Genomic DNA, 24,821 nt, shown 5'->3' with positions numbered 1-24,821 from the left:
AAAACAACACTTTGGGGCAGTTCTCAGCAAACAGACTAGTTGCTCTACACTCCATTTGATACTTGAGAAAATAGCAGATTAAGTTTTATGTGAAAAATTACAACTCTTGGTGCCTGTTTCTATACATGGGACTGCAAACTACTGCTTCACACCACAGCAGAGGTCATAGGAGATGAGTTAGGGAGGTATCCAATCAGTAAACAGTAAAAATGCAATATAAGTGTGTATATATAAGGCTCAGATCCTGCAGCAATTAACAATTCTCTCATTATTCTGAGTGCTACTAGAAGACTTGGATAAGGTTCCTAGACCAACTAAAATTCAAACAGAAAAACATGTTGTAGAACAATATTAAACTGGTCTCAGATCCTGCAGTAATTCACACATCTCTTACTATTCTTCAAGAATAAAGCCCCAGGCCAAGTAAATGCAAGCCAAAAAATGCAGTAGAACTGAAATAAATGAGGCTCAGATCCTGCGGCAATTCACAATTCTCTTCATAGGTTCATAGGAGGGTACTAGGCTATTGGCCCTAGGGCCTATATAAGCCTAGCAAAAAATGTACCCTGGCTTTCGCCCAAGAAAATAATTTTCCTGTGCCCCTGTTGAGCAGAGCCACAGAAGTGATCCCCGGGGGTGAATTTCCTATCTCCCATCCAATCATCAAGATTTTTCTTGAAGAGTGCTAATGAGGAGCTCTGTTTGACATAGATAGGTAGTCTGTTCCAGAGTATGGAAAGTCTCTGGGACAGGAATCTATCCCTCCAGCATGTTCTCTTTATTGTGGTGATAAGGTTTAGGTCCCTAGAAGCGTGTAGCTCGGAGGGATTGGGATTTCTTTAAGTGGAGCATGTCCAACAGCTCTGGGTTTGACATAGCTTTGTATGTTAGGCAGAGATCGCCTCTGAGCAGGCGATATGCAACGGAGTAAAGCTGGAGTTTTTTTTACTCGGTCTGCGTAGGGCATCTGTTTGAGGCCAGTAATCCTCTTTGTGAGGTATTTCTGTGGCCTTTCCAGTTGTTGTAGATGTCTTGTGAGGTACATACAAAAGGAGTGTTATACTCTATAATGGGTCTAATGAGTGATGAGAAGAGAAGAACAATTACCTCTTTTTTTCTAGATGAGAAACCTCTTGTGATGAGGTGAGCCACTTAGAAGGATTTCCTGACCACTGTGGTGATGTGATTATCAAAGAAGAGACTACTGTCCACCTGTGTCCCAAGGTCTCTTATCACATTTTCGGCATTAAGTAGACTACCAGCTATGTGTTAGTTCATGAGTACAGAGTTTTTACCAAAGGGGATGACAATACACTTTTTGGCATTGAGCTTCAGGCCATGGCTTTGACACCAGGCATCTGTCTCAGTGAGGCCCTTTTGTAGTATGTCCACATCGTTGGGAGTTTCGATTATGGCTCCTGGTTTGCAGTCATCTGCAGACTTTGTTAGCCAAAGACCTCAGAGTGTCTGATCAATTATTGTATAGTGTCAATCAATGATAAGACTTTCCCCCCAAGGGTTGTTGATAAATGGCTTTGGATAAATTCTTAGTTCTTTAATTTTAATTTTCAATAATGCTGTGGTCTTCAGTAGGCTGTAGACATCTTCCAAAGTTGGTATCGTGTTTGTATTCCATCTTCTTGTTATACACTTCCTTGAAATTGCAAATATAGTCCATACTAGATACATGTTTGACCTATTCAAATGAGGACCTTCGTTCACATTTAATAATGCAAGAGCTTTGGTTAAATAAAATGATTCATTAAATAAAGCTTGTAGAAAGTTATTAATACCATTCCAAAATGGCTTAATTTTAACACAGTCAAAGAAAATGTGCTTTCAAGCTGAATTGTGTACTTCCTCACATCTCCAACATATTCTTTTTATGGAAGAACTAATTTTAATGATTCTATCTGGGGTTAAGAAGGCTCTGTGCAAACATTTCCCATTAAAAACTTTCCAGTATTGTGTAAAGGGTGTATATTTTATCGATAATAAGATATTTGTTTTAATATCTTCAGTTAACTGTACTGAGTGTCCTTTTGTTATATATTTCCAGTATGAGGTTTTGGGTGTTTTATAGTTTATCAATATTTTGTAAAACTTTGAAATACTGTTTCCCATGTTAAACTCATTATATATGATTTCATATATGTATTTCGTAAATTTAGGTAGTTCTTTAAATGAAGAATTGTTAATTATTCTACTTAAATCTTGCAAATATGACAGAATACTCTGTAAAGTTAGCCAGTCCTGTTGTGGAATTTTGTATGTTGTTTTTATTACTTGCATATCTAAAACTTTTAGTTCTTTGATACATTTAAGCCAACAAACAAATCCTTTCTTTTCCCAAGAATGAATAATTTCTCTATATATTTTATGTGGAAAGTTCTTTGCGACTATAAATGATGTTAAAAGATCAAACCAGATTTTTAAATCTATATTTGCATTTATAATTTTCCTAAATAAGTCAATGTAATAATTAATCATATGAGTTTTAGTGGGTTTAGTTATGTTATATTGCATATTAATACATATGTGCCATGGCAAATTGTTTTTATCTATTATTTGAAATTTTTTGAGTAAATCAAATTCATTTATTGATATTACAGTTAGTAATTCTTTCCAATATGCAGACTAATTTGGACTATTCCAATCTGAGATTGTTTTAGATATTGATGCTTTTATATATATTTCTATATCAGGAAAGTTTAATCCTCCCTGTTTCCATGGTCTGATATGATGTATTAAAGCTATTCGGTTTCTTTTGGGAAACCATAAAAATTTTATTAGGCATGAATTTATTTCTTGAAGTATATTCCTTTCTGGTAACAGTTGTATTGCTAAGGCTATATATAGGATCTTGGACAGTAAAACAATTTTTATTAACTGTATCCTATCTTCAAATGTTAATATTATTTTGTTCCATTTTTCCACAGCGATTTTAATTGTATTGATGATGTTATTGTAGTTTTTTGAGACTAATTCATTATTATCCTTGTATAACTCAATTCCTAGATATTTTAATGTAGATTCTTGTTTCCCTATGATGTGATCCCCCTTAGTCTGCAGTTCTTTTTTTTATTTAAAAATAACAATTTTGATTTTGATTTTTGAAATGGAGTCCTTAAGTCATAGAATTGTATTGTTCATAAACATCTATTCCTTTGATTTTTATATTGTTGCGAATTGAACTGCCCATATTTCAATAGCCAGAGCAAATAGAATCAGTGACATGGCACATACTTGATTAGTTCCTTTTGTTATATGTATAGATTCAGAGGGAATAGGACCTAACTTGACATACGCTAAATTATGTGTGTAACTATTTTAAGTTATACTTCAAGACTGAGGTCCCAGACCAAGTGAATGCACACAGAAAAATGCAGTAGATTTTCGTTGGCCTTTGGTTAAAACAAGGAAAATGCAGAAAATAATAATACACAGTTCATGTTAACACTCTGAATATTACAGTGTGCACTTTTTGAAATGGAATAGTATGAAACAGAAGCTAACTCAAGCTTAGAGTCTGATGGGAGTGCCTTATCAGTTTGAGCTATCAGTGTCTAGTACAAATAGCACCAGGAGGGGCTTGCAGACTCTAGTGAGCAGCTGAAAAGATACCAAGTTTAAAAGAACAACAATAATTTGATAGGTGGGTGGAAAAAATCCAAAAACAATGCAGTCTAACAGCAGTTTTAAACTCGGTGCTCTTGCAGCTGCATAGGAATGTAGGTAAATACCTTAAATAAGAAAACTGTTTCACAGCTCCTCCTACTAATTAGCTAGGTCTAATTCCTGTTAAATCAGTGAATGCAAAAGGAAGGTTTTATAACTGATCCTAGCCAGCAGCTTTAAGACTTAAAAAATTGCAGCAATATAAAATACAACGAACTGTAATATAATAAAACCAAAATCAAAAAGTAATGGAAATATCCAAACCTTAAAAATAGAAAATCCAAAAATCAGTGCAGTGAAGCAGTAGTTTTAAAGTCAGAGGTCTTGTAGCTGAATAAGTAGTGATATAAGTACTTAGAGCTACCAAGAACATCAGCTCTGACAAACTATCTTTACTAGAAAAAAAAGATATTTACAATTTATTCCTCATGCCCAGACAATTAAGTAATAACTTATGCAGTTGTTCTGTAAGTAAAACCATGTTGTCTGCCTTGTCTGCTAGTATTAGCGAGGCATGATGGATCACTATTTGTGAATAGCGTGTGAATTCATGTGTGCACATCTGTATACATAAATCTGCGTGTGCAGTGGTTTACTATGTTTGTGAAATAACAGGGCTCTAGTAAACCATTTATGCAGAAGATAAGCAACTTAAAATGTGAAAGTAAACTTGCTGTGGGTAAACTCATAGGATCAGGCAACAATTAGGATTATACTGGCTCATTACTGGATCTCTTGGCACAGTCTGTATTTCTTAATGAAGCTGAGCAGTATAGGGAAATGTGAATTAAAATGCCACTATGGATTATTTATCTGTCACAATGTTTTACCAGCTGACTAAGACATTTGGCCATTTTTTTTCACTGTGTGGCTAATTCTTCTTTTAACAGGAGGTCATAAGCTATTTTGTTTCCACAGGTGGCTATATCTGCATGACAACACGGACCAACACTTCCAATATCACATACTGGAGACAGCTTCAAGGCATGCTGAAGCAACTGGAACAACAGGGTTTGTGGGAGCAGGTTGATGTGCAGCAGGTGAATGAATGGGAGAAAGCTGTATCTGAGGAAGAATCTACAGGTTCTCCATATATTTCTGGCATCATTTATTTGTACAAAAAATGTACACTTCAGCAGTCACAGCAAACGTAACATTCTTTGTCATACACTTCTACTTCCCTTGTAGCTGTTGGAACCCATGTGTAGAAAAATGATTAGCATATTCTTACTATACTGTAGAAATAACTTTCAGTTAGTGATACAATGCTAGAAATGTGAAAGTACTTTTAAAACTAATAAAAATGTTAGAAGCTTTTTTTCTGTTTCTGACTCTGTGATTGCCCTATCCAGTTCATTGTAGTTCAGATGTTCAAAATCCACTTCATCTGTGGAATTTTAGGGGGGGGGGGGGTTAAATAATAGGCATTCTTTTCCTCTAGGTATATGAGATACAGTAATGCATGAAAGGTCTCTAAAAGGTTTTGGCTATTCCCCTAGACCAATGGGAGGAGAACCTAAACCTAGATTTTCAGCATTTTGTTCCAGATAGGATGCATTTCTGTGCAAGTCATGCCACTCCAAATAATATTTCCTTTTGATTGCATTTTTTTGTACTGAAAATAGCTGGTTGAGACTATTGTCAGGAAGATGAACCCAGTACTTTTTAACTCTCTGAAATTAACATACAAGCTTTTCTGCATTACTTTTCCATCTCAGATTGGATTGTGCATTAATTCAGAGCCTATATCATAATCAGTATCTACCCACAAGTACACACAGCTGTGTTTGTCTCCAGCATATCTTCTGCTTCCATAAATGTTAGTCAAGATCAGAAATGTGGCAGACACTATCATATTATTTCAGTCTTAAGATATTCTTTGTAGCTGTTCATATTTTTATTCCTGTTGGAGATATATAGATGAATGTTACAACAGCATGTCTGTTTCACTAGATTTTCACACTCCAGTGGCATTCTTGTTGGTAAGCAAGCATAGCTCAACATGTGAGTTAAATTGTTTAAGACGTATGTCATCATACAATTGAATGAAGAAACTGTAACAAGAGCAGCATACCACTGCATCTATCTGATAGCTGCACCTAGGTATACATCACACCATATATCCATTCCCTTGGAAATATCTTTTGACTTATAACAGTCCCCCAGAGTCTTTGTCAAACATTTTAATGCTGGTGCTCCATCAGTATATATTAAAATAAAGTACATTTTTTAAAATCTCCTGTCAGCCTTCCTTCTTTTAGGTACTGCTAAGCTATCTGTTTTCTCCCTTCCTTCCTTTTCAGTTCCATCTGATTCGACTATCAGAATTAAGGCTTCTACAAGCTGATTTATCAAATTGGTGTATTTTTGAAACACATGAACATTATATATATTTTGGCAAAAAAATAATAGCAATGCAGGATAACCTGTATATTTATTAAATATTATATACATCAAGGAAAGTCAAACTAAAAGAGATTAAGACGGGGTGGCTGTGCCCCTCACAAACCCGTGATGGGAGGACTTCACCCCTCGCTTCCCTAGTCTGTAAATATAACTCTTCAGACCTCAAAGTTAACCTGGAATTAATGCATGGAGTATTATGCTTCCACGAAGACAGTATATGGGTAGTCTGGGGTACGGTGGCATACATCCCTTTCAGAAACAATGTTTTATAATTGTAAATTCACTTCTGAATTCATTCCAGAATGCACCTCTAAAAATAAATATATCAATCTTTCCTTGCTCAGCAGTGGAGCTTACTGGTGAAGGAGTATATTTGCATGCTGTTAAAAACACTGCTCTACAGAGGAAAATTGGCTTACTATTTCATTGTCTACCCTGGTGATGGCAAACCTATGATACACATGTCAAAGGTGACGCACACCATGATGTTTTCGGTGACACGTCAGCAATCACCAACACCCGAGTTACCAAGGACACTGCTTTTGCATTCATTGCTCATGTAAAGTGCACTGAATTATTTTGTGCCAGGGGCTTTTTACATGCTAAGCCCAAAAGGTTCGCCATCTCTGGTCTACCCTCTCAAAGTACTACTTAATCTTAGAGAGGTATCCATATTACAATGAAAACTTAGTTCATGAATACTGTAATTGAGGTAGTAGTTATAAAACTGTTCGAAGATGGAGATGTTAAGGAAGTACTTTATGTATCTTCGTCAAAAAAGAGTTAAAGAATTCAACTCCACACTCCATCAGCACATGCCCAGCTCCACTGCAGAACTGCAAAAACATTGGATAGACAGCTTCAATGAGTCTTTCAAGAACCATAATCAAAATAAGCTTTGTGTTCTTGCAGTTTGAAGGATAAAAGATGCCAGAAAGTCAATCCACTTTAGGAATCTGTACGTAATTTTTATTCAACTTTCATTCCTTCTGTGAAGGACAGCTTCTTTTCACAGTTTATAATATACATTAATATGATACAACTGCAGTGTTGCTGCTCACAACAGAGCTTAGTTTATTTCACATGCTAAATTCTTAGTTACTTTTAATGGATGGCCCCCAACAGCAATGTATGCTGACAGTGTTATTTTTTGCATAGGTTCATAGGTTGGTACTAGGCTATCAGCCCTAGAGCCTATACAAGCCTAGCCATAACAATTCCCTGGCTATTTCTTCCCACACTATTTACTTCCCTGGACCCCTGTCTAGCAGGGCAACTGATGTGATCCCCGGGTGAATTTCCTTTCTCCCATACAATCGTCAAGGTTCCTTTTGAAGAGGGCCAAAGAGGCACTCTGCTTGACATGTATGGGCAATCTATTCCAGAGTCTGGGGAGTCTCTGGGTCAGAAACCTATCCCCTCCAACATGTTTTGTTTATTGTGATGACAAGGTTTAGATCCCTGGAGCGTGTGGTTCTGAGGGATTGGGATTTCTTTAAGTGTAGCATGTCCAACAGCTCTGGGTTTGACATGGCCTTGTATGTTAAGCAGAGATTGCCTCTGAGTAGATGATATGCGACAGAGTATAGCTGGAGTTTTTTAAGGCGGTCAGCATAGGGCATCTGCTTTAGGCCTATGATTTTTTTAGTGAGGTATTTCTACGGCCTTTCCAGTTGTAGATGTCTTGAGAGGTACATACCAAATGGGGCGTTGTATTCTATAATGGGTCTAATGAGGGATGAGTACAGTGGGACAATGACCTCCATTTTTCTGGATGAAAAGCCCTTAGGGATGAGGTGTGCCACACAGAAGGATTTCCTGACTGTTGTGGCGATGTGGTTATCGAAGGTGAGACCACTGTCCACCTGTGTCCCTAAGTCTCTTATCACATTTTCGGTGTTTAGTGTACTGCCACCTATATGGTAATTCACAGGTACATGTTTTTTCCCAAAGGGGATAACTATACATTTCTTGGCATTGAACTTGAGCCCATGACTCTGGCACCAAGCATCTGTTTCTGTAAGACCCTTTTGTAGAGTATCTACATCATTTAGGGATTCAATAATGGCTCCCAGTTTGCAGTCATCTGCGAACTTTGTTAGCCAGAGTCCCTTAGTGTTGGCCTGTACTTCAGAGAAGTAAATGCCAAACAAGAACGGTCCCAGGACTGAACCCTGAGGTACTCCACTTGTCACTTGTCTGGAGCTGGATTTGGAGTTGGCCACTTTTACAGTGTGGGTTCTATCAGTAAGCCAGTTAGCAACCCATTGGGTGACGTAGGGATTAATGCCCAGCTTTATAAGTTTATCTATGATTCCAGAGTGGGGGATGGTGTCAAAAGCCTTGGCAAGGTCTAGATAGGCTGTGTGGGCCACCTTACCCTTGTCCATGGCTCTAGAGACTGATTCGAAGAAGCCAATCAGGTTCAGGAGACATGATCGGCCCTTCACGAACCCAAACTGGGTGGGGTCCAGTGTTTGAAGGTTGCCAATGTCTTTGTTTATAAGTTCCATGATAATACGCTCCATGGCCTAGCAGATAAGGCTCTTCAGACTGATGGGACGGTAGTTTCTGGAATCCAAGGTGGATCCCCCCTTGTGGAGTGGGATAACTGTAGCTCTGAGCCACTCAGTGGGCACGAAACCTGAGGTAAGGCTATGATTAAACATGACACTTAGGTGAGGTGCCAGTTCATATTGTAGTTCATGTAGTACACAGCCCAGGATGTCATCTGGTCCCATGAATGCTGTATTCTTAGCTTTGGAGAGTGCGTTTTCTACCTGTGTGGCCATTATTACCGGAATTTGGCAATCTTTCGGTATTGAGAGGGGGGTGAATTTGGCACTGAATCGATCTGCCAGAATAGTGGCAATATCCTTGGGATCAGTATATTTAATGCCATTCTGTTTTAGCTCAGAGCAGATCTGAGAATTGCCATTTAGATTCTTGACGTAGTTATAGAATGCCTTGTGGTTGTCTTTGCAATCTTTGGCAATTTTATTTTTGTAACTAGCTTTGTAGGATTTTATGAGGGATCTCAATTTCTTACTGAGGCTGGTAAGGGAGTTTTTTGCATCCTGGGATTTTCCTCTTTTCAGCAACAGTTTCTTCCTTTTGTTGTAAAGTTTGTTTATGGCAGAGGACCACCAGATTGGCTTCCTTTTTTTTGGATGAGAGCATCTTGGTTCTATTTGGGATGGCACAATTCATGCATGAGTGGATGTGCTCGTACAGTGCCTTAGTGTAGGATTCAGCAGTTGAACTTTCAGTTTCCGTCTGCATGGGTGTCATGAAGTTTGTCACTTCTGACTTGAGTAGCATGAAGTTGGCTTTGGAGAAGTTTTTTATGGAGGTTTCCTTACTGGGAGGTGGGGATGGGATGTGGATGTTAAGGGTGATTAGCTTATGGTCAGACCTGACTAACGAGGGGGTGACCATAGGTGTGGAGCATCGATTTCCCATGTTAATAATGACCAGGTCTAGGATATTGGAGCCCCTGGTGGGACTATGGCTTAGTTGATCCAGGGCATTGGAATTTATGAATTCCAAGAAGATGTTGGTACATGAGTAGTTTTCCCTGTTAATGGCAGGGTAGTTAAAATCACCCAGCATTAGGGTGTTTAGTTCTATCTTAATATTTTCCAGTATGTTTAAAAAGGTGTGGTGAGAATCTTGGGGTTTGGTGGGGGATCTGTAGCAAGCTACAATTTGGATTGCAGTCTTACCTAGTGTTGCACCTGGAGAATTTCAGACGCATTGTGTTGGGCAACTAGCCTGGTGGTGTGAATATCCTTGGTGAATATTGACACTCCTCCACCTTTAGTGTTTTGGTCCTGGTTTGGTGGCCGAAAAGTGTGATAAGAGTTGTAGCCTGGTATTGCAGGGGTGCTCTCTGGAGCCTTGAACCAGGTCTCAGTTACTGCACAGATATCGATGTTCTCCATTTTTAGGAGTGCTTCGAGAGAGTGCATTTTGAGGTTTAGAATTCTAGCATTGAGTAGCATTACCTTCAGATTTTGCATGCTTGTACCTGTTACAGTGGTGGTTTTGTCCTTTGAACTTTGCCTAAAAAAGACACTATAGGGGTGGCAAGAGCCTTAGCCAGTAACCTGAATCCCAGGGGCAACAGGTGCAGACCATCTCTGGCAAAGCATTGTGGTCTGTTGATCATGTCGTCCCAGGCAGACAGATACTGGATCCCCTTTAAATGACACCAGAAGCTTAGCCAATTGTTGAAGTCAATCATTTTGTCCTTATATTGTGGTATCATTCTGGGCAAAGGCAGGATGCTACTCAGGGCTAGGGTCATACCTGCCTGGGCCACGTGATCCGAGACCTCTTCCATGTCTCTTTTCATGTAGTCCAGGGAGGTACGTCTCAAGTCATTCACTCCAACATGGACAATGACAGAGTCATAGTTGTACTTGTTGTGGAATGACTTGAGTGCATGCATTATGTGGTGGATCCTGGCACCTGACAGGCAGCTGACTGTAATTTTCTCCTTGTTCAACCTGGTGAGTGGGACATCAGTGTGCCAGACTAGAGAGTCACGTATGACTAAAGTGTTAGGTACGTTGTCTTGCCTTAGGGGCTTTTGCTGGATGGCACACTGGTGTTGTGAACTATGTGACACTTTGGTTGTGATTGGTGTTTGTTTGCCTTTCAGCTTCAGAGGTCCTTGTTGCTTGGGCAGGTTACAGTTAAGGGCCTCTGCGTATGTGGATTTAATGTTGCTATATGTGGGTGTTGGTGGTGTGGGTTTAGAAGGGCTATGTGTTGCTTGAGGTGTAGTGTGGGTGTTAACCTTCTCTGCTTGACTGTCTAGCACAATCTTGGGTGGAGAGAGCTTTGCTTCCATTTTGGCTATGTAAGTGCATCTCTCACAGGTTGTAGTGTTGAGTGGTAGGAGGAGAGGGTTGTCTGTGTACATGAAGCAATTGCTGCATTGCCCCAGTATGCCCAGATTCACCAGGTGGACAGGAGAAATCACCGGAAGCTGACCCTTGGACATGCCTGGTTTGGTGTTTTTTTTTTTTTTTGTAAAGTACAGGAGCTGTTTTCCCTTACCTTAGCAAGGTACTTTGCAATTATAGGCTGTTTACTGCCTACTATTAATTTCTCCTTATTAACAAGGAGAGTTGAGTGCTTCTATCAGTTTAAGGCTTCCTAGTGCTTTCTAGCAGGTATTAGAGCAAGTGCTAGTCACAGGGATGCTTAAAGGAAAGATGAAAAAAATGCACACTGCAGTGTGCACTAGAGAAGTTAGATGTGAAAGTAGGTAACTTAAGTATTACCTGTTTAAAAAGTTAAGGTTTAGTGGAGAGTTACTATTTTTAAAACAGCAAGATGGATTGAAAGGGGTGGTCAATTTTGTATTCTGGTACTATGGAATACAGTAGGATGGCCAATAAATTTAAATAGTTGAAGGGGAGGGATTTCAAAAATGATGATTTTGTGATTACTCACACAAGCCAGTGAAAGTAGAGAGGAAATGAGATATATGGTCAGATAAATATAAGAGGCGGGCAGCTAGAAAGACAGTGGTATTTAACAAGACAAATTTCTGCCTGACTCAGAAAAGACAGAGCTGTGGTCTCTTTTGAAGTTTTAATATGCTGTTAAAGCAGAATGCAAGTAAAACACAAGGTAAAGAAAACAAACTACAGTATTCAAAATATAAAAAAGCAATAAAGTAATACAACATACAATAAATAAAAGCAAACTAACATTTCCTTCACAGCAAAGTATAGCAGAGTCTGGATGAGCCTTTCTGGTAAAGCTCTGAAATGTTTTAATTTTCCCCTTAAATAGAAGGTTTAGTTCCTAGCTCCACCCCCACAAATGATTAACCTTAAGTGACCTCTTCTGTTTTATGAATGAGTCCTTAATTGATCAGTTCTAATTTCTGCCTGACTCAGAAGAGACAGAGCTGTGGTCTCTTTTGAAGTTTTAATATGCTGTTAAAGCAGAATGCAAGTAAAACACAAGGTAAAGAAAACAAACCACAGTATTCAAAATATAAAAAGGCAATAAAGTAATACAAAATACAAAAAATAAAAGCAAACTAACCTTTCCTTCACAGCAAAGTGTAGCAGAGTCTGGATGAGCCTTTTTGGTAAAGCTCTGAAATGTTTTATTTTACCCCTTAAATAGAAGGTTTAGTTCCTAGCATGGTTTTGTTGGTGCTTATTGTAAGCATAAGCCACTGTACTGATGACATGTAGAACAAAAAGGTGCTATGCAGTGAGGATTTATTTAATTCTAGAAGTAAGCAGTGTAGATTTCGAACTAGAACCTGAGTTTGTAATTTCTTAATTTGGAAATGTGTCTCCCTTTTAACAAAATGAGACATTGCAACTTTCATTTTGGTCAGATACTTTGGTGTCTGCTGCAGGTGAATAAGGTAAGTAACTTAGTATGGCATTAGTTTTGAATTTGCCATAAAGATGAAGCAGATTATTGCTTATTTTTTATGTTGGGATGACAAGAAAAATGTTTGTGAATGAGTAAAGATGGGTATGCTTGAGTCTGCAGCTCTAGTATTACTTATATGGAACTCTTGAAAAATAGGGAAGTGGATTTTTAAAGTATACAATTTACATTGTATTTTGGAGTTTCCTGGATTTGCACGATGCTGAGTATCTTGGGAAGCAGAATTCATATGAACCTTTTAACTGAATAGTGCACACTGTAGGAAAAGAGGGTTTTCTACGTGCCCTCGTACAGTAAGTTAACCTCCACCACCATCATCATCATCACACTCCTTTTCATACCTTCTATCAGTGCGTTGCACTTCTGTTTACAAGGTCCCTGAATTTGCCTAAGTATTATGAATGTGGCCTTTCTTACGGTCTTCTGCGGGGAGTAATGAGATCTACCACCCTGCATCCACATCATTCCTTACCTCCTTAGCTGTGTGGGACAGAAATCTCTAATTTTTCTACAGTGATGCATGATTAATTCTAACAGTGACAGTCACACCCAAATGTTTGTTTTCTATATTTTTAATATATTTAGTTCCACAGTATGTACACTGTTGGAAACCCTTGCAACAAAGTGCATAAATATGTACTCTGCTTTAAATCCTAGTAGCAGTCTGTCTACCTACACTGCAAGCTTTACATGATTTTACTGAAGGTTGGATGTCTCCTCCTATGACAACTAAATTAATGCGATGCCATCAACAAACATTAATTCTTTGTTGTGCTACACTCACTTATGATGTTGCATATAAATACACTTAACAGTAAAAGTCTGAATACTGAGTCCTTTGTTACCTCACTAGTTGCAAGCTATTCATTAGACACCGTACTTCTAAATATTACCCTGCTTTTTATCTGACAAACTCTTTTCGACCCACCATACCGCCTGGTGTTATCCTTCAGAATGACATGATGTGTGAGCTCTTGTTGGCATTTGAGTGTGTACCATATTTAATGGTCTAACTGCACAGTATCCTGAATGTAGGTCTGGATTAAAATGTACTGCTAAGACTTCTGTAGTTTATTGTCATTTAGGCCACCAGCATTCCCTTTATTCATTGTCACGAGATGTAAAAACCTTTCTGTATTTTCTAGGTGAGGCAGGTTGTATATAATTCTTAACAATTCCAACATCTTCTCATGTATACTGGCACTACGTTGCCACCTATCTGTCTGCTGATATCTCAGAATGCATGGAAATTCAATACATCCTTGCTAAGACTTCATCAAGTGAATTGGGTGAATCATTAAATGAATGGTGCACCATGACATCTTATAGTCTCTCTGCCTGTTTGCTGTTTGGCACTGTTAGCTCCCTTTTCTCCTCCTATCTTGTCACAAGTCGTATTCTTATATCACTGGTCTAGTCTATCCATTTCCTACACCAGTAACTATCTTTCTTACATGCAGAAAGGAGAAATATATTAGGATGTTGTTCGTGTTTCACTGTTGCAGTCATCACATTTGGGTTATCCCTGCTGGGGTAGCCCTCACCTGGCCTGAATACCAGAGACTTAGTATTTCTGCGTCAGTTGCTGTCGCTTGAAGACTGACATCAGGTCATCAAGGGTATAAAGGAAGGCAGCCGATGCTGTTACATCAGTCTTTCTTGCCGTGGAACCTGAAGCAGAAGCAGTTCGCACGAGTGTCGGTCGGGCGCTACCAGAGTTTTGTTTCCTAATTGAAGTTGAAGTCTTCGAAAGCTAAGTACCCTGTTGGGGATCCTTTTTTCTTGCACTAACTGATGTCAGGAAAAAGTTAATAATTGTCTCTGTGGAAAGCAGATACCACACCGGGACTTCCATTCCTACTGTGTCACTTCTCTAGGCCCAGACCACGACGTCCCTCATTGTCAGTTCTGCGCTTTAACGCCAGAACTATTCATTGTCAAGCCGTTATTGTAGCCAGCTATTTCTATTTACAGTCCTTGAATTCCGATATGGCTTCCGTAAGCCATCCGATAGCAGACCTTCCAAAAAAACGTAAAGATAAAGACAGAGACAGACCGTACAGGACTAAACCTTCCAATGACGCTACCGCCAAGCTGGTCGTCAGTTCTTTGGAATTCAGTGAGGCTATTTTGCAGCCCCTGATTCCCACTTCAGTTAATTCGCAGGCCTCTACCAAGACCCTTTTGGAGTCCGGTATGCCTCAGAACTCTTCTTCATCTAAGGATCCTGTGGTCATCTCTACCTTGGATGGGTCTGGAGCTGCTGTACAGGCATTGGCTTCTGAGGAAATCCTTTGCAACACCGAATCTAGACATAAACCGACACCTTCTTTCACAGCTACCATTCTTTCTAAACCAACCGAGTTCCTTAGGCCTAGGGGTCGAACCACCCCCAAGAAACTGCCTTCCAGCCATTCTTTGGTGCCTGCTCCCTTGCCTCAGTCACAAATGCTTAGAATGGCAGAGGACCTTGTCATGCTGATTAGGGGAAGCCAAGCCACTCCCTCAAAAAGAAAAAGAGACCTGTCTCCAGAAGTTTGGTCAGCGAGAGTCAGATGAATCTGATGCATCTGACTATGAAGACATGCAGCCCCTCTCTACATATGAGGATTCTGATGCAGAGGAATCTATTCCTTCAGCCTCTCCCCCAGAGGATTTTTCCTTTTGGGAAACCCTGCATACTCTAAGGGAGCATTTCAAATGGGAGAGTCAGGACTACCCTCAGTCTAAAAAGAGACTCAGAGAGTTATTGGACCTTCCACTGCACAGGCCTTAGCCATCCCCCCCAGTCCTAGATGTGGTAGATGATGTCTTCCTTGAATCCAGCTTGACTCCAGATGCCCTCCTGCTCCCAGAAAGCCAGACAGGTACTACAGAGTCCCTGACTCTCACAAATATCTCTTTAAAAACCCAACAGTGGACCCTGAGGTCATTACTCAAGGCCCAAAAGGGGTTAAAGCTACTTCAGCTAACAATTCCACCCCCCAGACAGGAATTCCAGATCTCTGGACAGATGGGGTAGAAAAGTATACACCTCAGCTACTCTTGCTATCAGGGCACTCAGTTGTCAGTTCCATATGCTTAAATATCAGCAACATACCTCGGAGCTCCTTAAACAAAAAATATGACGACCTTTCCTGCATGGGCAGAATCTAAAGATTTACAGTAATGAATGCACTCCGCTGGTCAAGTAACTAAACACACTTTGCACTGCGGTTTTGATGCCCTAGACGCTCCTTGCAGGGTAGCAGTCACTGGATCTGTCATTAGAAGACATGCGTGGCTTAAGGAACAACCCCTGCCAGACCATGTCAAATCAAAATTGTTGGATGCACCCTTGTACAAAGATAACTTATTTGGTACTAAAGCAGAAGAGGTGTTAAAAAAGATGGAAGAAAAATCAAAATCTATGCAGACTGTTAAAGATTTCTTACAGGTACAGCCCCCTAGGTTCAGCAGGCATTTTTCTTCCAAGCACTGGTCCATTCCTGCACCTAGTAAAGAGGGCCAGCCAAGGCCCCGTGGAAACAGACCTCCAAGACAGCAGTCCCATGGGCTGCAGAGATCTAAGCAGTGGACTGCCTCCACTTCAAAACCAGGGAGTTCTAAGCCACCCCCTTATGGCAAAAACTCCCAATGACTCACCCCCTCCCTACCTCGCCTCTGCCCACCATCACATACCCCTAGGAGAAAGACTCTCCTTCCACTAAAGCACTTGGGCCACCATTAGCAAGGACCACTGGGTTCTGAGTATTGTATCTCAGGGGTACAAATTCTCTTTCCACACTCTTCCAACCCCCAAAGGGTTCCCAGATCTACTACTGAATCAGTGGGCAGAGGCTCAAAAACAAATCCATACCCTGCTCTCCTTGGGAGCAGTAGAACATGTTCCTGCAGAGCAGATAGGCCAATGCTTCTACTCCAGACTTTTTCTGGTACCCAAAAAAGAGGGCACCTGGTGCCCCATCCTCAATCTGTCCATTCTAAACACCTTCCTGGTGATCCCAAAATTCAAAATGCTCACCCTCCAGCAGCTGCTACCCATGCTGTCCAGGGACACTTGGCTAGTCAACCTGGACCTAAAAGCGGCCAACCTCCACATTCCCATCAGGGAATCCTGCAGAAAATAGCGTTGCTTCAGTGCAGGATCTCAACACTTTCAGTTCTCTGCACTTCCCTTTGGCTTATCTACTACTCTCAGAGTTTTCACAAAATGCCTTGCTCTGGCCATTGCTTTTTGCAGACAAAGAACTATTCAAATGTATCCCTACTTAGATGACTGCCTTATTCAGGCAGACAGCCAGGAAAAGCTGCTCAAAGACCTGGCCTTTGTAAAGGACCTACTAACCTCTTAGGGTACACAATTAATGAAAAGAAATACAAATGGGTACCCACCAAGAGGATCATTTTCCTGAGAGCAAGTCTGGATACAGCATCCCAGATGGCATGCCTAACACCAGAGAAACAGTTTCCTATCAGCTTACTTCTCTCAACTGGCCACCAGGCACCAGCTTTCTGCAAAGGAAATCCTGCAAGCCCTGGGGTCCATGGCATCTTGCATACTCCTTATTCCATATGCCAGACTGCATATGAGGAAACTTCAATGGTACCTAAAGAGCCTTTGGTGTCACCACTCTCAAGATCTGGAAACACTTTTACCTTTCTTTGGTGGGCAACAGCCTTCTCCCACAACAAGGAACTGCCCTTCTCTCCACTCCTGTTGCCCAGACCCTCACTACAGCATTAGACTGCACTTGGGGTGCACACCTGGATGGCTGGTGCATACAGGTCCAATGGAACCCCCAGCAACTCCCCCTGGACATAATTCTAAAAGAGATGATGGCTGTGCAGCAGGCCTTAATAGCTTTCAAACCCCTCCTCTCTCCAGGGGTTCTCCTGATCAAAACAGATAACACCACAGTGATGTGGTACAGCAACAAGCAGGGAGGGACTCACTCCTACCTACTGTGCAGGCTGGCCATGACCCTTTGGTTCACAGCCTCTTCCATGCATCTACACCTGTTAGCATGATACCTGCCAGGCTCTCTCAACTCCCTGCCAGACCAGTTAAGCAGAAAACTGTTAGACCCCCATGAGTGGCAGCTCAACAGAAACACCTTCTTACCAATAACTCAGAAATGGGCAACCCCGGAGGTCGATCTCTTTGCCTCCCACATCAACCATCAGCTCCACAAATTCTGCACCAGGGAGCATCACTGCATGGCATGGAAAGCTGATGCCCTGTCCTTTACTTAGGTAAACTTCTCAGTCTATGCCGTTCTTCCCCTACCTCTCATTCCCATGATACTGATCAAAGTAAGGGAGGAAAAACCAAGGACCATTGTCATAGCTCCAAACTGGCCCAGACAGCACTGGTACCCCTTGCTGTGCAGCCTGTCCCCACTGTCCCCATGGAATCGTCCTCAGGTTCCAAACCTCCTAACCCAGAAGGCAGGGGTATTCATGCACTCCCAATTGCAGACATGATTGGCTTATAACCTGACCCCTGACCAATCTGCCTTCCTCAGTAAACAGGTTCTGGATATTACCTGAGAGGCCAGATGCCCTAGCACCAGAAAGTCTTATGCAGCTAAATGGAAAATGTTCTGCACCTGGATCCAGGCTAAGGGAGCCAATATGACACAGCCCTCCATCCCTCTCATCCTGGACTACTTAGCTGACCTACTACACAGTGGTCTCTCTCTCCTCTATAAAAATTCACGCATCTGCTATTCTTGCTCATTTTCCCACTGACCAGCCTCTTTTTTCACACCCTCTGATCAACCAGTTCCTCAGAGGGGCTAACAACTTGAGGCCCCCCTAGAAGGACACTAACACTGGCTTGGGACCTTAACTTTGTCTTGGAAAAGCTCACCCTGCCACCATTCAAACCAGCTTCTTCTGCAGAGCTAAAATTTCTCTCCTGGAAGACAGCCTTCCTCCCGGCCATCACTTCAGCCAGAAGAGTATCTGAGCTGCAAGCACTCATGGCATTTGAACCCTTCATCATCTTCTATGCAGACAGTGTATCCCTCAGAACTAATCCATCCTTCATGCCTAAGGTGGTATCCAGTGCGGCTCTCAACCAATCCATCCATTTCCCCACCTTCTTTCCTAACCCTCAAAATAAGGGGGAAAGGATTCGGCACTCTCTAGATTTGCACAGACAGCTCAGATACTATCAGGACAGGACTAAACCCTTCAGAAAATCTGATCAACTGCTGGTTAGCTTTGCTTCAGGGGCAAAGGGCAAAGCCATCTCCAAGCAAACCATTTCCAAATGGATAGCACACTGCATCCATTTCTGCTACAAGTAGCATTGCAGCCTCCACCTCTGCAGCATTCCGCAGAGGAGTCCCCATCAGGGACATCCTGGAGGCTGCCACCTGGACATCTGTTCACACCTTTACCAAACATTACCTCCTGCCTCTCTTCTCTAAATCCAGGGCAGGTTTTGCCTCTGCAGTCTTGCAGGGCATGCTAGCCAGCCCCTAGCTTCTTTGACTGCCTCCACCCATTTCTTCATCTTTGGGAATGTACCCAAATCTGTTGACTGCAACAGTGAAACACAAAGAACATAGTACAGTTGTGTGCACTTACCATAAATGTAGATGTTCGAGTGTCTTCACTGTTGCAGTCCTGGTTTCCCTCTCTCCTTCTCCCTTTTTCTTTTTGTTACCTTTCTTCCTTGTTCTCCTTTCCTTAGAAATTTGGTATTTTTTCCACTGGTAGGGCCCTGCCACCAGAGTCTGGCCTCCTACTTTGGAGACTCCTGACCAGTTAGGGCAAAAAAAAAATGATGTAATGGCGTGTCGGCTGCCTTCCTTTATACCCCTGGCAACCTGACGTCAGTCTTCAAATGACAGCAACCGATGCAGAAATACTAAGTCTCTGGTATTCAGACCGCCTGAGGGCTACCCCAGCAGGGATAACCCAAATGTGATGACTTCAACGGTGAAGACACTCGAACATCTACATTTATGGTAAGTGTACACAACTGTACTTTCTTCTACCTGCTGTCTGGGACCTTTGTCCCATCTGATTTTAATATGCCTTTTTCTGACTAATCCCTTCTGCAATACTCAGTAATTATGTAAAGAAATTTAATGCCCAAACCTTCTACATCCATTTCTTTAATGCAGCCTGCCTTGATCTTCTCTTTGGCTTTAGCTGCTTTACTCCTATTTTTTTGCATTCATAGGTTCATAGGTTCATAGATTAGTACTAGGCTAATTGCCTTTGCGAGCCATTTTAAGCCTAGCCAATTATCCCTAGTGAGACTCAAACCCTGTACCTTGTGTTTGTAAGGCAAACACCTTAACCATTAGGCCACCCTCCCAACCCCGCTCTGTCCATCTTCCCTTCCTTCTGTCCTATGGTATCCCGTTAACTATTTTTTTTTTGGTATCAGTTTTCACCTCCTTCTTTAACTAAGCAGATTGTTTTTTCATGCTGTACTGCATCCTCTGTTTTCTTTTACCTTTGTTCATAATATTCAGTATACCCATATTAATGAGCCTTGCAGTTCTTCTAAATCCCTACAGCAATAAGTTGTGTTTGCATTTTTTCTGTTTGTTGCATAATTCTTTACTCTACTACATTCACAAACCTAAGTCCTGGTTCTCTTCTGTCCTTCCTTAGATATCACAGACTGCAAGCTGGCACAATCAGTATTACCCATCCGTTCCCTTCTATGTGTCACTGTCATCTGGTCATCTTTTCATTAGTGGTAAGGAGTAGGGCCAGGTTATACTCAACCTCAAAATTCTTACCCACTGATGAAGACCTATATTTGCTAATACCTCCCTTCTAAAACAAGGAAATTTGTTTTGATGACATTGGAAAAGGCAATTATATCCCCCAGCAATGGTGACTAAATGGCAAGAGATGATATTGCTGGCCAGTGCAGCTTTCAACTTTTTGTAATACCCAAATATCTGTGAATGTGTTTGACTGTGTGTTTAAATATATGTTAGATTAGGGACTTCCATTTTAAAGTAGCTATTTGACATTAGACAGACTAAAGGGTAAAATAAATTGTTTCATTTATGCATAAAAGACAATTAAGCAGAAAGAAAAATAACCTTGCTGGTCAATCATGAGAGAGAGTTTATTAGAAAGGAAAGGTAAGCATAAAGTGTGTAAAAATACAGAGATACAGAATGTTCTTTACTCAAGGGAAAGATACAATCTTGTCAGCTACAGAATGTTCCTTAATGGAATGTTAAATACTGAGACAAAGCCTGAGACCAAGGTTAGAAAAAGTACATAAGGAAAATTACTGGACTGAAGCAATATAATATGTTGTGTTCAGGATAGTAGTTCAGTTAAGGTTAGTGAATTAGTTCGACCTGTTACTTCAGAGAAGATTACAGACACTCGAGCCTGAGTACAGAAGACAGGTCAAATAACGACTATATTAGTTTACGTTGCTCAGGACAATCAGAATCTGACGTGCAGTAACTTTGAGCACTAATTGTTTATCAGCACTGTTAATGAAGAGAGTATTCAAATACTGTAAACATTTAACAAGCCTTATTGAATGAACTACAGTGTTTGGGGAATTTATTCTGAATAGTACACAAGACTTGGCCCATAAAGGAGAGACTGGCACCTGTTCAGCATGAGTTTGGATAATTAACAGATAAAGACTTTCGTTCTCAGTCTTATAACAGTGTTTCCAGCTAATTACAGTGCAATACAGTATTATCAGTTCTTACAATGGTACCTGAACAGGCCTAACTATTAAGAGGACACTTCAACAGTAAAGCAGGCCTTCCTTTACCTAATGAGTGACTTATCCCCCAGCAATGGTGACTAAATGGCAAGAGATGATATTGCTGGTCAGTGCAGCTTTCAACTTTTTGTAATACCCAAATATCTGTGAATGTGTTTGACTGTGTGTTTAAATATATGTTAGATTAGGGACTTCCATTTTAAAGTAGCTATTTGACATTAGACAGACTAAAGGGTAAAATAAATTGTTTCATTTATGCATAAAAGACAATTAAGCAGAAAGAAAAATAACCTTGCTGGTCAATCATGAGAGAGAGTTTATTAGAAAGGAAAGGTAAGCATAAAGTGTGTAAAAATACAGAGATACAGAATGTTCTTTTCTCAAGGGAAAGATACAATCTTGTCAGCTACAGAATGTTCCTTAATGGAATGTTAAATACGAGACAAAGCCTGAGACCAAGGTTAGAAAAAGTACATAAGGAAAATTACTGGACTGAAGCAATATAATATGTTGTGTTCAGGATAGTAGTTCAGTTAAGGTTAGTGAATTAGTTCGACCTGTTACTTCAGAGAAGATTACAGACACTCGAGCCTGAGTACAGAAGACAGGTCAAATAACGACTATATTAGTTTACGTTGCTCAGGACAATCAGAATCTGACGTGCAGTAACTTTGAGCACTAATTGTTTATCAGCACTGTTAATGAAGAGAGTATTCAAATACTGTAAACATTTAATAAGCCTTATTGAATGAACTACAGTGTTTGGGGAATTTATTCTGAATAGTACACAAGACTTGGCCCATAAAGGAGAGACTGGCACCTGTTCAGCATGAGTTTGGGTAATTAACAGATAAAGACTTTCGTTCTCAGTCTCATAACAGTGTTTCCAGCTAATTACAGTGCAATACAGTATTATCAGTTCTTACAATGGTACCTGAACAGGCCTAACTATTAAGAGGACACTTCAACAGTAAAGCAGGCCTTCCTTTACCTAATGAGTGACTGGGACAATCCAGAGTAAAAATTGGCAAGAGCTGTGGTACAGAAGTTGACTGCCTTATGTGTTTCAGTTATTTTTATATTATTCAGTTATGTTTGTTTAAAGTTAAAATGTATGAGTTAAAGCAGGTATGTATGTTTTCAAACAGTTATATAACAGTATTAGTTTCAGTTTATGTTTTCATCAATGTTTAGTCAATACTGACAAAAAATATTAATAGTTTAGTCTTCAGAACATAACAGATTTAATTTTATTTGTGTTCAGGTATACTGTCAAAATGTTCTCATGTTTTCAGGCTCTTGTACAATGTTATTATTTTTCAGTTTATTTATGTTCAATCAAAATGTTTTCATGTTTTTAGACAGATGTATAATAGTACCAGTTTCAGTTATGTTTTTATCTGTGTTTAGTTAACACTGGCAAAATATATTCTTTTAGTATTAGTTTAGTTAGTTTCTAGAATATAAACAGCTATTTTAAATGTTCACTATACACTAATGTAAATTTCAGTCAAGTTTCAGAATATGACATTCATATTCAGTTATGTATTCAGTATAGTACATTTCAGTCAACTCTCAAAATACTTCACATTATTCAGTCATTAGTTAAGGGTAAAGTCACAGAATTGCATTATTTAGTCATTAGTTAAGGGTAAAGTGACATAATTATTTTTACAGGCTTATTATTAAATAAGTTATTTAAATAGGTAGTAATAGTTATTCAGTATACTCAAGGTATAACATGACAGGCTTTAATTAATTTACAAATTACAGTACACTTTACATAATTATTGTGCATTACATAAGATGCAAAGGTATACACCTGAAATACAGAAAGTATAAGTTTAGTAAACTATTAAGATACACTATCTAAAGAATAGATAGTAATAGTATTCAGTGCAGTCAAGGCATAACAGAGCAGGCTTAATTTGTTAATTAATTTACAGATTACAGTACACTTTACATAATTATTGTACTTTAGTCAGAAATTAAGGACACAGTCAATGCAAAGGTATTGACTTGAAATACGGAAAGTATAGAGTTTAGTAAACTGTTATAGCTCATAAATATTCATTTTGTTTGTTTGTGTCTTTCGGCTTTTCCCGGTTAGAGGTCACCACAGCAGAACTCCGGTCCGCTAATGATTGGCAGTAGAGTTTTACATGCTGGCTTGCCGGGCCTAATGCACAACCTTCAACGAAGGAATGCCCATTCACGCATGTCACCACACAGAAGATGCTTTAACTGAGAATCGAATGGGCAACATCTAACTGTGAGGCGACAACGCTACCGCAGCACCACCACCGCATCCCATAGCTCATAAATATTCATAAAAGTTAAAAAAGGTAAGTAGCATTATAGAGCAAATTTAAATAAAAATTCATAGACACAGGTTAACACAGAATATAGTAATTATGTTTCAAGACCACGTAAAAATGTATCTTCTTAGTGCAGATTTCAATCAGTTTTCAGAAAATAGCCATCATGCTTGATAGGATATGCAGTAAAAACAAACAGTACAATGTGTAAGTATGTACATCTATAAACAAAAGAAAAAGGTTTAATTTGCTATAAGAAAAAGACATCATAGCACACTAAAGCACCAGTTCATAAGTTCAAAAACATAAGTAATAAACACTTTAACTTTACCATTACAGCATACAGAGATATAAAAGAAAAATAGGCAGGGTTAACAGTTCTTACTCTGTCTAACTTAAATAAAAATTCACAAAGACAAGTTAATCAGCTTTAAAAGCCATAAAATTAAAAGACATCCATTTTCAGAATAATGTACAGGTTTTAAATATATTACTCATACATCAAAACTTAGACTTAAAGATTCTAAAGACTATGAATCTAGGTAATATAAAATCAAATAATAAAATTAACATACTTCAATCCAAGCAGGCCATAAATGCTCAAGTGATACCTAGTGGTCAAAATTGAAATTGCAGGTTTACCAAATATATATATATATTTTTATATTCAGATTATAAGTCAGGTAGCAAAAAGCTGCACACCATAGTTAGCAATATAAATGTAAGGTAACTACAGAAGTAGGTCCCTGTAGACTTTCATTAGAGACCTTAGGGCCAACTGTTAGATCAGGGACTTCCATTTTAAAGTAGTTATTAGACTTTAGACAGGCTAAAGGGTAAAATAAATTGTGTTTCATTTATGCATAAAAGACAGTTAAGCAGAAAGAAAAATAACCTTGCTGGTCAAGCATGAGAGTTTATTAGAAAGGAAAGATGAACTTAAAGTGTGTAAAAAAAAAAAAGTACAGAGATACAGAATATTCTTTTCTCAAGGGAAAGGTACAATCTTGTCAGCTACAGAATGTTCCTTAATGGAATGTTAAATATGAGACAAAGCCTGAGACCAAGGTTAGAAAAAGTAAATAAGGAAAATTACTGAATTGAACCAATATAATATGTTGTGTTCAGGATAGCAGTTTAGTTAAAGTTAGTGAGTTTGTTCGACCTGTTACTTCAGAGAGGATTACAGACACTCAAGCCTGAGTACAGAAGACAGGTCAAATAAAGACTATATTAGTTTGTGTTGTTCA

At 39.6% G+C, this 24,821-nt stretch overlaps 1 protein-coding gene across 1 annotated transcript in view; it reads left to right on the top strand.

Annotated features, from left to right (window-relative positions):
* LOC122787451 (methyltransferase-like protein 27) overlaps window positions 1–4,995 on the top strand; it is a 106,927-nt gene extending 101,932 nt beyond the window's left edge. Inside the window, exon 5 of the mRNA XM_044054167.1 lies at window positions 4,597–4,995. Coding sequence (XP_043910102.1) covers window positions 4,597–4,832 — 236 coding nt within the window. The 3' untranslated portion in view covers window positions 4,833–4,995. The remainder of the gene's footprint in view (window positions 1–4,596) is intronic.
* The last annotated feature ends 19,826 nt before the right edge of the window (window positions 4,996–24,821 follow it).

This window comes from Protopterus annectens, chromosome 13.part0 (genome assembly GCF_019279795.1).
Source record: "Protopterus annectens isolate FY-2018-M chromosome 13.part0, PAN1.0, whole genome shotgun sequence".
NCBI classification, from domain to species: domain Eukaryota; kingdom Metazoa; phylum Chordata; order Ceratodontiformes; family Protopteridae; genus Protopterus; species Protopterus annectens.
Note: the sequence above shows the minus strand (reverse complement) of the source record. Positions and strands in the feature narration are given on the sequence as shown.